General features: G+C 39.9%; 2 protein-coding genes across 4 annotated transcripts in view; one reads left to right on the top strand and one right to left on the bottom strand.

The window, feature by feature from the left end:
- Nucleotides 1-2,513, top strand: part of LOC119654263 (chondroitin sulfate proteoglycan 4) — a 102,177-nt gene extending 99,664 nt beyond the window's left edge. For all 3 annotated transcript variants that reach the window (XM_038059528.1, XM_038059527.1, XM_038059529.1), the window contains one exon: nt 1,398-2,513. In XM_038059528.1, coding sequence (XP_037915456.1) covers nt 1,398-2,381 — 984 coding nt within the window. In that variant the 3' untranslated portion in view covers nt 2,382-2,513. The remainder of the gene's footprint in view (nt 1-1,397) is intronic.
- LOC119654264 (protein grindelwald) lies at nt 2,503-16,054 on the bottom strand. Its single transcript, XM_038059531.1, has 4 exons — nt 15,378-16,054; nt 3,402-3,446; nt 3,051-3,329; nt 2,503-2,911 (listed from the first exon to the last, which is right to left on the bottom strand). The coding sequence occupies exons 1-4, from the start codon at nt 15,586-15,588 to the stop codon at nt 2,760-2,762; spliced, it is 687 nt and encodes a 228-aa protein (XP_037915459.1). The 5' UTR covers nt 15,589-16,054; the 3' UTR covers nt 2,503-2,759.
- Between the last annotated feature and the right edge of the window lie 1,832 nt (nt 16,055-17,886).

Here is a 17,886-nt window from a genome sequence, read left to right as displayed (position 1 = left end):
CTTTGGTGGTATAATCATGTGGTCAACGCCACTAATAGCTTGCCAGCTAAGATTGGTCTGAACTTTTAAGTCGAAACTGCTTGACACGCTAGATAATCATATAAAAATGTTTCGATCAGATGAATAAATCGCCCAATGCAGTGCATCGGAAGTTTCTGATACTCCGTGGCGTATTTCACTTCTTCCATATTCATGATGCAGCTGAAGAAATGGAACAATCGCTTTACCACGACGGTAAACATCTCGAGTCTCCGTAACATGCAGATAGATGCTGCATAATGCTTGTAAACCAAACCAAAATGTCGGAGGAATTTGAAATTGAAAGCGAAGTCCGGCAGGTTTGCATCCTGTCGCCTGTGAACTCTGATCTTCCTTTATGTTTTGTTATCTAGAATTAGAAATCCTTTCTTACTATCTTAATTTTGAGGTCTCTGTATTTGTTTATGGTTTTCGTAGATTAAGGTGCATCGGCGGTCGTTTGTAGTATTCTGGATTTGATTCCCTATAGCAACTTGATATCCGATGTGCACGTTGAACCCAAAAGTTAAACTCCCTAACTCCAGATTGGCATTCCAACAACTTTGTAGAGCAATCACAAATTATAGTTTTTACTTGGAAAAAAATACATGCTCTTCGTTTTAAGCTTGAGTTGCGGTAGTTTTGTCTATATTTGACTCTGTTGAGGAATTATTAAAACATTGACTAAGATCTTCGCACAATTTTGCCGCTACAAGGTGAAAATGTGCGGATTCTCCACTTTGCAAAACCAGTTTTCAATTCGTCTTAAATGAATTTGCAGGTTTTTTTATGCAGCTCGAGGATCGGAGTTGTTACTTGAAATAGCAGCATTATCTGCGAACGTTGAGATTATCAGGTTTAGAGTCCGTTTGTAGACTCAATATAGAGATTAGGCCTGGTCCTTGGAATGTTATACCAAGCCTGAGGTAATCGCGGGATGCTAAGATTTTGTATTTCATCTTGAATTTCGCTCAAAGAAAAATAATTTACTGGAGCCAACTTCTTTGTTATACAAAATAAGTTTTGCATAAGTTATCACATCTTGGCGGAGGTTTGCACCACATCCAAATAGACTGCTGAGCAACACTTTGTAATCTCCAATATACTCCTTATTTTGGAGATAATTCTGTGAACTTTCTCGATCGCAAAATTGGTGCTGAAGGATTACTTTGTTTTCTACTAGATATTGCGTGATTTTCAAAATCAGTGGTTTTTCGAAGATTTTGAGAGGATGGGGAGCAAACTTATAGTCGTGTAGGATTTAGGTTACTTGTCAACGCTTCGAATTCCGATTAACCTCACCCATAATTTCCAACGCGATTTTTATCAAAATATTTTCACGCACGCAGTCGGAAAAATAATGCTTTGATATATTTCAGATAAATGCTTATGTGGATGGCACAGCTTATGGTGCACTGCTAGACATCCAGGTGATTGTGGAGCCGTTCATCAAGATAAATGCGATCTCGATCACATCAGGAGATAAGATCCGGCTCACTTCAACCTTAGTTTCAAATAATCCCACACTCACTAAATTGAATCGATATAACCCGAAAATTGTTATAACCCGACCTCCGAAACGAGGAACAGTACGAAAAATAATACGAAATTCAGGCGAAATGGAGAGCTTGAACAATCGAAACATTAACACATTCACATACAAGGAACTGAAAAGTGGCATTATTTACTTTGCAGCGGATCAGCTAGAAGATGATGAGATTTCAGTCAACGATTATTTCCGGTATACGCTTTTTATCAAATCCGTGCAACCAGGCCAGAGTTCAGTGCCTATCGAAATTCACACCTTAAAAGAAAATGTGCTGAACTCATATGAATCGACGATAACTGCAGCAGAAGTGGAAACACTCCCGTTACCATATATAGTACTTATCTTAGTCGTGATAGCATTAGTTAGTCTTATTTGCGTGGCGTTAATTGTCATAAAGTTGAGGTATAAGAACCTGAATGAGAATGAAGTAGAGAAAGACGTTCCGCCACCTCTACCCCGACCCCCCGATTTTGTGTCCTTAAATAACAACAGTCAATTGTATTCGGGATCTGAGGATGAATCTGTTCCCGTTACTGCTGCATCAACCCCACTGCCTGGGCTTAGCAACATACCCCATTGCAAAGTCATACAAGTAGGCATCGAGCCAGATATGCATGACTACGAGCAGGATGATGAGGGGCTGGATGATTTAGGAGAGCGGCAAAGAATGACTCAAGACCGATACAATCCATATGGGGAAAACGATGACTGGAGCTCATCATGTGATATGACAAACGAGTTGGGGTACTCCACAGTATCACAATGTAACCAAAGCACAAATCCATTATTAAGACGAAACCAGTACTGGGTTTAACTAATTATACTCCCTATGGAAGACGACATGTAAAATTTTACTACAGGCTTACAAGAGAAGTAATTTTCGCGTGTTACGATAGTTTTAAGCAATATCACTTACAAGAATATATACCGAATCATAATTTACAGTGTTTCATTATTTTATTTTTACACATTATGTAACAAAAAAAAACAACTAAGCTTGTTAGGTCTTTTTCGATATTTGAATACTTGAGGACGGATCAATTTACAATCTTCTTAAGTAGATAGGTTCGCTTCCAATGATCATATCATTACTTACTATAGTTCACATTTTTTACTCGAGTAAGGTGTGATGTGTGTTCAATTTTTATACATGTAGAAGACAAATGACAGAATAAAATAGCTTTTCTACAATTCAGAATGTCGTTTCAGACCCTTTGGGTTTCTCGGTAGAAGGCGTTACTTGGAGGGCGGCGTTATCGTACGAGTATTCTGTTGTACTATTTTCGGCTGGATAACGATTATGAATTGGCGTCGTCAACGTAGGCATGGTTGAGACGTCAGTACCTGTGGAGATGGAATATAAGACGGAAGTAATGAAGATGAAGATTAAGCAACGACTCAACTGCGAATATGTTGAGCGCATCTTGAAGAGTCGATAAAAAGTTTACGAAAGAGGTTTGATAAGGTAGTAAACAAAACATACCTGAGACTGAAAGCACATTCGCACCGATACCCACGGCTTCTCCTCCATTCCTCACGATCGGGATGTTTATTGGTGGTAGGTTCTCGTTTCCTACAGGCTGAGAGTTGTTTACAGGCGCTTTGGTTGGTTTTATCTTTTTGAAAAAACACGTAGATAGTAATCGTTTCTTCCTCAGGAAGCGTGCAGCCCACACAATGCAGATTACAAGTAAAACAATTAAAATAATTACTAAGAGGATGGTATTAGTTTTTTGCTGTTGTTGTAACTGCTTGATTTCATCTACAAGGGTACATTTCACTAATTAATCACTTTAGGGTTAAAAGAAACTGAAATCAGTATATCTACCCCTACCTTGCAAGGCAGGTGAAGAGCCATAACGAACGTCATGCAGATAATCTGAAAATAGAAAGTAAATTAAGCGACAGAAAAATAGTGTTGCCTCGAACTCAGAAACGATTAACGCAATAGATCTGAAAAATTAATTCGTTTTTGCCAAACATACAAGAAATGAACTATTCTTTGTATATATTTAGTACTACCGGCGCTATGGGTACGACATTCGGCTCCGCTCTAGATGTACTACCCGATTTTCAGTCATTGGGTATGTATATTCAGAACACACGCTGCAGTGTGAACTCCGTCATGTTATTTACATAGAGTGCTGGTCTCGAGCCGGGATCAAGGAGGGTTTGAGGCAACGTACTTTGTACGATCCTCAGTAAAACAAAAATAAAATGCTGAGATCAAGAGATAAATAAAGTATAGTTGGAGTTTGTTGTGCTAAACCCTACCTGACTTCTCATGGTGGCAGATCCCGCGACAGGCCGACCAAAAAAACACATTTAAAGTCTTTAAAAACAAAAATCAACGTATTGAATCCAAAGTTTTCGAAGAAATGCTGGGGGTTTATGGTCCTGTCGGCAAATCAGCAACGGTTCTTGATGAGTGGACAGCGTCAGGACGAAGGTAAATTAGTCCTTGGATAACAAATGCATGTCCGCACACTAAATATTGGTAATCACACTGGAAAGCCGGAGAAACTCGCAAAAACCTTTCGGAAGAGGCGCACTGATATTTGTGTTCTACAAGAAACTCGATGGTGTTGTACAAAAATTTGCGACATAGAAACCGAACTCGGTAAAAATGGTTATTAACTATTCTATTTTGGTACCCCACGCCTTCAATGTGGTGTTAGTATTATCATCTCAGAGGGTTTCCGTGATGCCAATGAAGAAGGCGAGAGATTTGATGACCAGCTGATGAAAGTCTCTATGATATCAGCGGATCGCATGATCCATATCTTCACCACATAACCACCACAGACAAGTTGACTCGATGCCGAGCAAGATGCCTTTTGGCAAGAACTTTACACAAAGGTCTGTAACATGCCTTAAGGGGTTATACCTATTTGGGACCCCCAATTTTTCTGTGAGCACATTTTTGAATTATAATCCACAAGTAATATGTCATTCGATTAAGCAGCTATTTAGGAGTAAGGAAAACAATTATTATTCACTTTTGTTTTCAATATGATGATTCAAATTCAATATGGAAGTCCTCCGCGACGACCAGATCAGATCAGATTCCTTGAATCACCATCTAGAAGGGTAATCATTTTTTTCCGCCAACCACATAAGTGTGTAAAGTACACACAATTGTAATTTTAGGAATTTTTTCGCAGTATAGCGCTGCTTCGAAAACCAATCGCTTTTTTGAAGAAAAAAATTGACTTAATATTTTTCTCTTATTATTCTCTTCAACAATTGCTAAAATCGTATGTAATTCACTGACAATCATATGAAGAAGCTACGTTTAGAGTTTCACGTCGATCGGATGAAAACTGTTCGAATTCTACTGCTCACCGGTTTCGAAAACTTGGTTTTGAGACAAAAACGTTTCAAGTTTAAAATCGCTACAACTTTTCAAAATCATAATAATATGGTTCACAAAAATTCTCTTCATTATCCCAGAATCATGCAATTGTCTTCCATAACCATATTTTGCTCTTACAACTCTTTTATGGCTGCTGTAAAATTACGCCCAGCCTCTGCCATATTGAAAAATGGGTTTTTGTGGCTTAAATACGGCTTTCTCTATTAAGGAGTTACTCTAGAGAAGCTAATTTTAAAAATATGAATAGTCTTTTTATACAAAATGGCTATTGATTATGAATGTAGGGATGTTTTAGTGTATTTTAAATTATTAAAAAAAGTGAAAAAAATGTAAATGGTCCATAAACCTTCAGTTTGTTGAAAAAAGCAAGCAAAGCCTTGGCTTTATTTTTCGCTCTATTAGCGAAGTCATTCGAACATGTCGTTCGGACCGGTAAATTCACGCTTCATTACGATCGACATAAACCTGACAGATGACACTTTGCCTGTTTAACACTGTAATTTCCGAACGACACAGAATAAAAATCACTGGCCAAATATTCTGCACTACATCTAAATACAATTCATGCCGAAAAAAACGAATTCGACACCCGGGATTACATTGGAGCGATGCTCTAAGGTGATTGTCCAATAACTTACAACTAACATTTTCGACGAAATATTCGTTTAATGAAGGGATCAAATTCCAATCCCAAAGGCCTAAATTGATTGATTTTATAATACAATAATTCTAGGAATACAACTGCAAATTAAGTATACAGTTAGTTATTAATCTTTGCCTGATGTTACAATTGTTAAATGTCAACCTACAAGGGACTAGATGGAACCACGGAAAAATAAATTATCATCTTAACGGGGATAAGATGAAAAATTGTGGCTTTGTAAAACCTGTGAGAGACCATTCTTCATGAGTTGAGCGATTTCTGAAAAAAATACTAATTTAGACGAACATATCCGAGACTATCTCGTGAACTTTGGACATCAGGAATTTGGAGGAAGGTTATTTTTTCGGATCAGTGTAAAACATATCTGAATAACGCCACAGAAATAAGCTTACAAGCAGGATGTGCAGACTAGACATGTCTAGCTGTGTACACTGCTTAGAAGTGGAGAACGCTTTTATGGTAGTTGTGCCAAACATTCGCCGATGTTGTTGTCTGAGGAGCCATAATATATCAAGGAGTTGGAGCCATTTTGAGCTGAAAGATTCTGTGAATGCTGAAAAATATAAAATTCAATCAAATTTAGACATGCATATTTCGAACAACTTTTGAGAATTGTTTTAAATAATTTAAGCCAAAAATAACAAAGCTAGGTGACTTTAGTCTGCTGGAGGTCGTAACTAGAGTTTTCCAATTGCGGGACGTGTAGCGAATCCAATTTTTATTTGTAAAAACAGTTTTAATTTTATATTACTAACTTACTTTCTAAGAATATGAACCTAAATGCAGGTGAAAATAATCAAAATAAAAAGTTTGCAGTTTTTGAAGATACACTAAAGCAAACAAACACAAACAACGAATTAGTTGATTTCTTTATCACAATATTGTCGCCGACGGTATATATATGTACGTACATACATATGTACAACTGCAGTTAAAATAATAGTAATGCGTTACATCGGAAAGAAATTAAGAAAAAAGTATGATTTGTTAATGTTAATGTTAAAATAATAATAAAATAATAAACTTGGCCGTATCCGATCTCAAGCCCAGTTAAGAGAAGAGCAGGGATAGATAGATAGTCCGAATGGCTGTACGCAACCGAAGCTTCTCAGGAGATAGGTGAGGAAAGTGCGGGAACTTTGTAGTCTTGCAGATTACTCACTGAGCAAGCTATTAGTACACCTGGCAGTTAAGCATAAAATACACTACCAAAAATGAGCACGATTAGAAATTTAAGAATCGCTACGGTTAACCGGCGGGAGTCGTCGACGGCGGATGTAATGGACTGAGAAAATCAACCTCTTTATCATCCGGTACTACAACAACCTCATACCGTTCCCTGAAACTAAAGAAATCACTTTCTTTTTTAAAATCGTTTCATATATTTGAAACTTAAACAAATGAAGATACAAATTAATCTATACGCTAAAAAAAATTTACAATTTAAAGAATAATAGTAGTCAGATGTCCTATCCGTTCAACTTCATTTCTGCAGTGACACCGGAAAACAATTTGCTCGCTCTACCACAACCCTCAACCCTCAAGCTGAAACCAAAAAGGGCTCCCTCAACTCGGCTATCGCAAGTCAAAATGGACGAGTCACGCTTCTCTCCTCCTAGTTGCGATTTCTTCATGCAAATCGAGCCAAGGAGACACTACTGACCATGCCCTCGACGTTGAGGCTATAATACTGTCGGCCCCGCTTGAGGACTTCGAAGTGACCCTCGTAAGGTGGCTGCAGCGGTAGTGTTGAGTCCCGACCTGATGTCGAGAAGAGGGTTGCCGGAGAGTTTAAGGTTTTCCCCGTATACCAGCTCCGCGGGACTTGCAGCAAATTCTTCTCGCTTGACTGTCCGGAAGCCAAATTGAACGAGTGGTAGGACCTGCGACCAAGAAGGATCGTCTTGGGCCATTATAGCGATCTTCAGCGTTCTGTGCCAACTTTCGAGCACCCAATTGGACTGCGGATGGTACGCGGTTGTCCGGTGGCGTTTGAAGTCGAGGAGTTTGCCCAACTCTGAGAAATGGAAAGAATCAAACTACATTCCCTGGTCGATGATTATAATTGCCGGCATACCAAAGCGTGGAATCCATTCTCGACAGAGGGGCTCAACAAACAATTGCAGTAATGTCTTTCAAAGGTATCGCGCTGACACCTGGAATCGTGCGAGTCCCGCAAAGAGGTAAATTATGGAAACTCTTGATGGACCGAGGGAACACTCTTACCTCTTTCCTCACACGTTTTGTTGTCTTGCACTACTGAATACTTTACGATGACTAACCGATTCGTTGTCCGAATGCCTTGTCTTAGGTCTCGCAGTATATTCTGGACGTTAAACCGAAGTTAAGAAACTTTCTAAATGTTTGAAATAATAAAAACTTCTTGTTTCTTTTTCGTTGGTGTGAATGTTTATTCTTGCAAATACCGATATTTCGGGAGCCACTTGTTTCTCGAAACTTGTTAGCACATTTCATTGGCAAACCGAAAACATCCCATCCACGTTAAAGCCGCCGGTCTAATGTAGACTATTGAGACGTAACTGACAGGGCGACCTGAACGTGAATGGCAGGCTTAAGGACATTAGGATCTAGTTGATTTAAATCGGGCAATCTTCCACCACGCAATGCTGACCATATTGTCTCCTACATGGTACAGTAATCCTATAGTGTACCGTCACGGTATGGAGTGCTCTAACACACTTCAAGACCCTGATCCAATATGGATTGTTGCACCAACGATTATAATTAATCTTCCACCGTTCATAATATTGTTCATTTGAAGGGATGTAATCTCCCTGAATTTTTTTTTTCACCTCTGAATCATTTTGGGAGAATTTAAGGCTCTGTTAGTTGGTCTCCAATTCCTGCCCAAGCATTTAAGCTCCATCGGTTTTGAAATATGCTCTAAAGCCCCCACGGCACATAAATTCTTTTTTCATCATAGCACTCAAATTCCCTTCTTGAAATATGATCGCTTCTATTCCCATAAATCAAATCTTTGCAGTAAAACTGAAACACAATTCCTGACCACACTCCATATATCCACATAATCAAATTTCATAGATATCCATATAAGTGCAATCCACCGAGTGTTGAGTGGCTTATTGATGACGCTAAGAAAATATTAAACAGAGCGCATGGGTACTTTTTCATGTACATTTTTTTGTTTAATTTTCAGAGTCGTAAATAATTTTTTGTGTAAATTGAAGACTGACATTGAAAATATTCGCTAATAAACTACGACGTGACTAGTAAGGTTGCTCTCCTATTCAAGTAGATCTTGAGTTCTTTCATTCCTTATAAATATATTCCTTTATAATAATAATAATAATACTCGTTGGCGCAACAATCCATATTGGATCAGGGCCTTAAAGTGTGTTAGAGAACTTTATTCAAGGCCGTAATGGAACACTACAGTACACTGTACAGTACAATGTGGTCAGCATTGCGCTCGCCCGAGATTAATACCCTGATTTGATTCAGGTACTCATTCACAGCTTGAGTCAACTGGTGGCCGACATCCAGTCACGATAACAAATCCCTCTGTTGCCAGTGAGATTTGAACCGCGACTTTCCGCTACGATAGTCCAGCGCTCTAACCACTTGAGTCATAACCAAAGATATTCTTTTGCGGCTATTTAAAAATTGACTTGAAATATCGTCGGCAAAGTTAGGCCCTCCCCTTCCTCTTATAACCTTCTTGGCCTTCAACCAGTAGATAGTTAGTACTTAACGATCCTTGATTAATCCGTCATTTACCATATTGTAGTTTTAAAGTTATTACGCTTTTAGTATAGTTAAGGCGGCAATATTTTTCAGGAATTAAAATGCCTGTAGCACCTGAGGTTCAGAATCCGAAAAAAATACTTGATATTTTTTGCTTAGAGTAGTATGAAGAATCGCCTGGCACACAGCTTGTTCGATAGTTTTGAAATAGCTTGTATATTTTGGCCTTTAATATAGTCTGTTAGGCTTTCATTTTAATTTGATATCATTTGGCCTCTTCGCGTACAGCTAATTCAAATGAAACTACCAACTTCAAGAATTTGACCTGCAATGACTTCGTTAGCAATGGTAGGGTTTCCATTAAACTTTCCAATTTCCAATGCAACATTCCATATTATTGTTTATACTATGCCAAAAATTCGGACTTTTACGATGTATCTAACGAGGGTTTCCTATAACTTTCTAAAATAAAGTGCAGTCGAATCTCGGTTATCCGCCATTCTGTGTTAAGCTCTATTCATGTGACCCAGCAGCGAGCGTATTCAACACAGCATAGACGAAAGTATTCGTATTCAGCAGCTGGCGTGTCCAGTACCTAAAGTGTTAGATATAAAAGAATTGGTCCATGCATTTACTATGAGAGTCTTCATACGATCCAACAGAAGACGTTCCGCCTCCACCACAGAGCGTGTCAGACACGGCATTGTAGAAGCCAAGAACACTCATCTGCCGGCTAGAATTTGTATCCTGGAAGAAAACTATTGCTTTCCGTGCATCCCAGTGGCACTTTGTGCAAGTACTTCATTCTTGCGTTAATGGCTCTATTAATGCAAATTAATTAATAATGAATGCATGCAAAATTAGTATGGTTTCTATCGACAAATACAACTATCGAATCATTTCATATTTGCGAAAATTCGCATATATATGCTTCTTCGCTACCAAGGGATTTGCTTTTGAATTTCCCTACTGGGACACCTCCCAGCACGGCGAAAAATATTCTTTGCAAGAGTTGTGTGCTGTGCTGTGCGGGTCCGAAAATCTTACTGCTGGAACGAAATTTGGTGGATATGTGGTAATTATGAAATCCCCCGCATACAATAACTAAAGAGAGACAGGACTCATTCCCGGAAACTACCCAACCCAAAAATCAGAAAAAATCAGGATGTCCCATTCCGATATCTGCTCAAATAAACTTACTATATTACCAACTTTTTGAAATTACCAGGGAAGCCCCTTAAGTTCATCCTAGAAGTACTAAATTTTGCACCAATATAAATAATATCTCGCATGCCAAATTTCATAGAAAGCCGACCATTAGCGCCAAAGTTATAGCTGCATAAGCACAGTTTTTATTTATTATTTTAGTATGTACATGCGGAACTGTCATGCACTCATCGTTCCTCACATAGGGGAACATAAAACTTTTTATACCTGGAGCGTCTAGCTTCCGGTTTCCCGGCTTGTTTATAAATTTAAGGTGTTTATATAAATGAAATATCCAACCTGCATCTCATTGTAGTGTTCACAAAGTGAGAACTGTGAGTAGGCTGTGCCTTCTACAGAGTGGCTGCTCCACTTAGTTGATCACGTCGGTAGAAAAGAAAGGTAATTGAAACTTCTAATTCCAGGCAAGTGTCTGGAAGTAATTAGCACCGCCATACCGCAAAACATCATAATATTATTTATTCCCAAAGTTTGTAATATAAAATATTTATACATAAATAGATATTCGTTTTTTTTTCAAACCTCCGAATTATACTCCATTTTAGCTTATCCGCTCTACGGTCGGCCCGTTTATGCCGGATAACCCGAGCTGTACTGCAATATACCATTGTGGCGGAGAGATCGACCTCCGTGTTGGACGCACGCAAATGTGAATCTGGTGGCCATGATATCGAAAAACAAGTTTTGACAGCGAAAATTGTTTTTCGGTGTCAGGAGAGAATCGAGTAGGAGTACGGAGAGCTGTTCTCTTGTTATTGTTTTTAATTATACTCCGAAGTCTACCGTCCTTAATATTATGATAGTATTATAATAATTAGAATAATTTATTAAATAATTTAAAAGATATATATTGCTATTTAATAATTACACTATAGAAAAGCAGAATAATAAAATTAACAAACGTGTAATGAGCTATCTATCCATTTGATTGAGTTCATACAATTTCGTTTCGTTTTTGTCGACTCCAATTTCCACTACATAACTGGTCGACACCGTCGGTGAAACAGAGCCGTACAACTGTTGACCACGATTCCAAAATCAGTTGCTCTAAATGCGAGACATTCACACTCGCCAGTTACTTGCAAATTGGAATTCGGAAGACGGTGTAAGTGATTTTGCGAGCAAGGGTGGAGTATCAGTGATTCAGCGGCAGATCGAAGTTTCAGATAATTAAACTGAAGGCAGCTCAGCGAAGGATGTCGCTTAGCAATTTAGTAAACAACACATGGTCATCCGAGGACATTGTGCAAATTCAACGATCTCCGGATTGAACCGATACATCTCAAACAGCCGCTGCCTTGGTAGTTTGTAATCGGTACGCTATCCCTATTAGCTGAGTTCTTATAAGTATGTAAGTACGTAAGTAGTTCTTATAAGTACCGTCACCATCACCTATCAATACTTTGAAATCTTTGTGAAAGAACAATGAGAAATGGGTGGCATGAGCACGTTATTGTTCTAAGAGCTCAGTGGACATAGAAAATCCGGTACACTTCGAAAAAGTTCCCGCAACTCCAAGAACAAACCGAAACAGCAGCATCGACGTTTTCGTGGGACAGCCAACATTCCACGGAAAATTATCCGGATCAAGAATTAATTTAAGCATAATCTAAAGTTGTTAAGTTAATTATTGTAATTCAAAGTTGTTAATTAATTGGATCAAACTAAAACTCGTCAGGTGAATTCGTCAGGAAGCAAAAGCCAGGGCTACTTCTTCCTCTTTAGCTAAAACATGCACGAGAGGAAGGCCGCAAAATACGCGCAGGACCATTTTCTTCTTCGCTATTTTCTCTGCTCGTTTCTCTACTCACATCACTTGCAACTTTTTTCTCTTGTGGGCTATTCGCTTCTGCTTACAATGTCCAACGGAATAAAGACAAGTACCGCGGTAGCTACCGTGGTCCGGGTGCCGCCGTTTTGAGGTAGGAGCCTGGCAACATGGTTCCTCCAGCTCGAGGCCCAATTTTCTTTGGGCGGCGTCACAACGAATGGCTTTGGCCTCAGTCACGTGTTAGTTGGGCTGGACGAGGAGGCAGCTGAGCTTACCTCCGACCACAGAACATCTAACAAGTAGTATGCAGACCATCAGACTTGCAAATGTTTAGGAGAAGCTTATCTGTACACATACCGCCACGTCGAAACGACGAAAATCTGGCTTACCGAGAGTTCTGGCGAGTGCTACCCGAAATTCATGGCCACGTCGCCTCACAATCTACGCCCCCTAAGCCGGCGCAACTACTTCGTCGATATGGGCGTTGGAGTTTCGGTTTTTCCCGTATCCCAGCATCATTTAATGCCGTTATCGCTGAAACTCGCGGCAGCAATTTCTTGGTCGATCCGCACGTATGGCTACAGGCAGGAAGAGTTGAGTTTAGGACTTCAACGAGCGTTTTCTTGGCGCTTTATAATCGCGGACATCATCATTCTCATCTTAGGCGCGGATTTCCTGTGCCACCATGGATTGTTAGTGGAACTATATAACAGGTCCCTCATAGTCCCCACAACTTCTCTTAAATCATCAAGAAAACTCTCATCCTACTCACCCAGCACTCTTTCCATCGTTTTTGAAGACGTTGCCGACCCACGAATTTGCTCTCTTCAGCACCACATAAGGTGCGTCCATTACCACCGCAAAAGCCCGCAGTTGCGTGGAAACAGTTCGAAGAACTTCTTAAGCAGGGTATTTGCAAACCTTTAGACATTTGTTGGTTTCTGCCACTTCACATGGTCCCTAAATCCAATGGCATATGGAGACTATGTGGCGACATCCAGACCGATACCTCATGCCACTCATCCACGATATTCCGCACTCTATCGCAAACTGCCGTGTTTTATCGCTCTTGCCTTGTACTTAGTCAAGGCATACCATCAGATTCCTGTAGCTCCCGAAGACATTCTGAAAACAGCAATATGCACACCTTTCGGGCTCTTTAAGTTAACTAGGATGACTTTTGGACTGTGTAACCCTGCGTAAACGTTTCAGAGATTCATCCACTCTATGCTGCGAAACCTCCATTTCTGTTTGGTATATTGGGATTGTGTTCTGGTCGCGTCTTCTTCTGAGTCCGAGCATTTAGAACACCTTGAGTGCATTTTTCAAGGTTTCCTTGGGGCCGGTGTAGTTCTTAACGTTGAAAACTGCAAATTCCTATAATCGTAGGTGAGATCCCTCTGTCACCTGATTACCCCTGAAGGCATCCAACCGGACCCAATCAAGGTGTAAGCGATTTCGAGCTTCCCGCTTCCAAAAATTGTTAAGGATCTGAGAAAGTTCTGGGTCATGTTAGACCTCTATCGTCATTTCTTTCCCAAGGTGCCCACCAACAGCTCATCCTTAACGACTTCTTGTCTGGGCCGAAAACCAAAGCCCGCCAGATTGTGTGGTCCTCGAGGCTGCCCAGGCGTTTGAGACCACCAAGCAACAACTGGTGGATGCTACGCTTCCTTCGTCGATGCCTCAGACATCACCGTTATTGCTGCAGCCGTTGAGCTTCAGCTCCAAACAGCTGAATCCCGCTCGACGGAACTACAGCACCTATGATCGTCAGTTATTAAATACTTCCGGTATTCCCTTGAGACCAGGAGGAGAGGCGCACAACGCGCCCGTTTTGACTTGCGACTGCCGAGTTGAGGGAACCGTGCCTCTGATTCCTTGCTGAAACCTCATTTGGTTTCAGCTGGGAGTGGAGTATTGTGGCAGAGCGAGCAACCTACGTGTCGGACGCACGCAAGTGGGAATCGATGTGGCCGTGACATCGAAAAACAGCTTTTAACAATGAAAATTGTTTTTCAGTGTCAGTAGAGAATCGTAGAACGGAGAGCTGTTCTGCTTTTAATTATATTTCTAAGTCTACCGTCGTTAATATTATGATAGTATTATAACAATTATAATTTAACAAATAATTGCAAAGATATATATTGTAATTTAATAAATACTCCATACCATTATTGCTCTTATTTGATTAGATATCGGAATGAGATGCACTTTAAGACCTAAATTTCATACGAATGCATGTTTGTAATTCGAGTAGGTTCTGAGAGCGAGACTTGATTATCTTTGTGGTGCGTACATTTTGAACCCTAGATAATGTATTTTCCAACCGATATTAAAGATTAGATCAGCTCCGAATAGTACTAATTAGGAGAATTTAATAACATTTTGAAAAATGTCCTGAAGAAGAAATAACTGCTCGTCCACTTTTGCTCCTTTTTTATTGTCCCTAACTAGTTCCTGAAGTAGGTGAATACCATGGTTTTAGTAAATTCCGATCGAACTATTACGAGTTCGTGACAACATATTGTGGATCGTACTAAGCATTTCAAGCAATTTCAAGAACGTCTATTTATTTGCTGAAATAGTAAAAAATTTCAATCTGCAATCAATAACTGATGAAATCCTTGTTTTCAGTAGGAGTTTCGTCGGAAGTAGGGAAGTATTGTCAGAGCAAGGGATGCTGGTAGACTATGCTACTATCAAATATTTTTATCTAGTCTTAGCGTTGGTTCACTTTTCATGGGAGTCGTAGTTACTCAGAATTATAGAATGTACATGACTCATGAACGTGAAGGTATGCCTCTGCGTCTTTGCAACCTCCGTAACCGAGCTAACGGGAAATCAATACTCTGAGAATTAAACTCTTTATCAAATCCTGGTGCACTAAATGCAGGGATTAGAGATACAACCACTGAACACGATTACTCTAAGGATGTTTAGGACATTTTTTAACCGAAGATCTTGGAACACTTTCGGATCTAAGCGCAAATCAGAAGCAACGTCTAATATAAGGTTTACATGAGGCTGCATTATGACTTCATACCTTGACACTGTTTCACACAAGTTTGAGCATCAAAGTTGTGCGACGGATCGTTGCAAATGCCTTCGCATTTTTCGCAATGGTTGTTGAAGCTGTTGCAGAACTCATTCAGTGAGCAATTCTTCAGTCCACACGGCTGGCCGGTGATCGCCAAAGCGGCGTTCATCAGAGGAATGTGGAGCAGGGCAATCACTAAGCATTGTAATTCATACATATCGCACCGATTTTCACTGCAGTAAACTCTATGTGACCGGGATGACTCTCTGTTTACATTATAACCGAGTATGCCTCAGGTGGACGCGTGCACGATTGGAGTTGCACAGGTATCACTCTTTTCCACCTCGGATCGGAGGTGAGTCATTGGAACGATCTCGTCAAACCAGTTTAACACTTTCCAGAAACAATTCTACCATATCTATCTATGTGCATTCGACTTTATTTCCAAGACGAATTGGCGAAATTTACACTAAACTTAAGTTGCATTAGCGGATAAACTTCCCCACTTTCTATTTCGTTCTACTTGCAACTTCTGATTACAACCGGTAATAGATACGACACAGGTAACACGCTACACCGTTCACGTATTGCTTCTTATGGAAGACTGAAAACCGCGGATTCGGAGTCTGTCCTGAATGCGGTTCTGGCACCCACCTGACTGCTACAAAGATACACTTCGCAGGTAAGCGATTTTACCTGTTACTTCATTCTCACTCTCTGCGAACCATTCGTAACCTGAAGGCAAGAGCGCAACTGAGTGCCAAGATGAAAAGATAACTGAGTTTGATTTCAGATGCTATTTGCTGAGAGGTGGAGGGAAGGTACTGCATCATTCGTATATAAGCAGCATCTTCCGCGCATGTAGCTAACAGTAGCAAATGATCAAACGTAGTAAGTTTGATTTGATAGTAGTTTATTCGGTTAAAAATTGTCCAGTAGGTTCGTTATTTCTTAATAGTATGTCGATGTTTATAGATATCATCAGATTCTACATGTTATATTGGGACTATAAAACTACTGGTAACGGATTGGGAATTTGACCGTTCTACTATTAAAACCTTTCTATGAGAAAGTCTTAATCCTGCGAAATAACTAAATCAAACAACACATTGCTATAGTAAAATCCACAGGCACAATTTTAATATTTAATTAGATATACAAATAGAAAACCAGTAGCCCGGAGTTTCAGGTATGAAAGGTTTTGTGTGTTTCTTATATTAAAATAAATTTGTACCTAGGTCGTAATGTACATGCATATATTATGTCATACTATACTGAGTGATACTGATATTGAAAGTCCTAGATTGCAGTAAATTTGCGCCAAAGCGACAAATTTGACCCATTATAACTTTTTTAATAATAGTGCGATTTCAATTTGCGCAGATATTGGTATGGGGCAGTGCTGGGTATATTTGAATTAATGCATGCGAAATGGGCGTGAAATTTTCTTTACCGAATATAGCCATGTGGGGTATCAAATGAATGATATCGCGTGAAACGTAGGGGAGTGAGAGATCCAAAAATGACCACCAAAAAGTGTATCAAATCTCGTTCTCACAACACACCCAAACGAAAAATCTGAAAAATCACAGTCGTCGATCTAAGCGAAATCTAGGCCTCTAAATATATCCCGCTTCGATATCTGCACAAATCTTCTTCTTTTTCTTCTGCCTTTGCCCCGTTCACAAACAGGTTCGGCTCGTCGTGATCGGTTCCGCCATTTGGCTCTATCAAATGCCTTATCTGGAAGCAATCGCCAGGATTTTAAATCCCCATCCAGCGTATCAAGTCACCATTGCTTCGGCCGGCCTTTTGGTCGCTTACCATCGACTTCGATATTCAGACCAATCTTGCCAAATAAATTCTGTTGGTGCCAATTACATGACCATATCATCGAAGACGCCTCTCTCACACTTTTTCCGCGATCGGTGCAACCTCATATCGATTCCGGATATCCTCACTTCGGATGTGATCAAAACGTGTCACGCCACTAGTCCAACGCAACATCCTCGTCTCCATTGACCCAAATCGGCCAACACTCAGAACTATAGAGAGCGACAGGACGGATGACATTCAGATAAATTTTAGATTTAAGACATTCATTGATACGTCAATCACAAAGAATACCAGTCGTGGAACGCCACTTCAACTAGGTTGCGATAATGCGTGAAGCAATTTCATAACGCACTTCTCCAGTGGCTGATAGCGTTGACCTGAGATATTTAAATTGCTCAGTTCTGGGAAGGTCACTGGCGCTGCCAGTGATTGTGCCTGTTTCATGTTGATCGGTCGACAAAAACTCAGTTTTATTCAGATTCAATCTGAGACCGTGTTGCATGAGGTGATCTTTCTATTTTTGGGCAATTTGCTCGACATCATTTTTGCTATTAGATGCTAGAAAAACATCATCTGCTTAAATAGTGTATAGGACGCTGGACGCTGGACGTTGGATGCCCCGCTTGACAGTGTCCATAACAAGAACAAAGAGAAACACGAAGCGGGTTTGATACATCCG

This window comes from Hermetia illucens, chromosome 4 (genome assembly GCF_905115235.1).
Source record: "Hermetia illucens chromosome 4, iHerIll2.2.curated.20191125, whole genome shotgun sequence".
Taxonomy (NCBI): Eukaryota; Metazoa; Arthropoda; class Insecta; order Diptera; family Stratiomyidae; genus Hermetia; species Hermetia illucens.
This window is presented reverse-complemented; position numbering and strand designations above follow the sequence as displayed.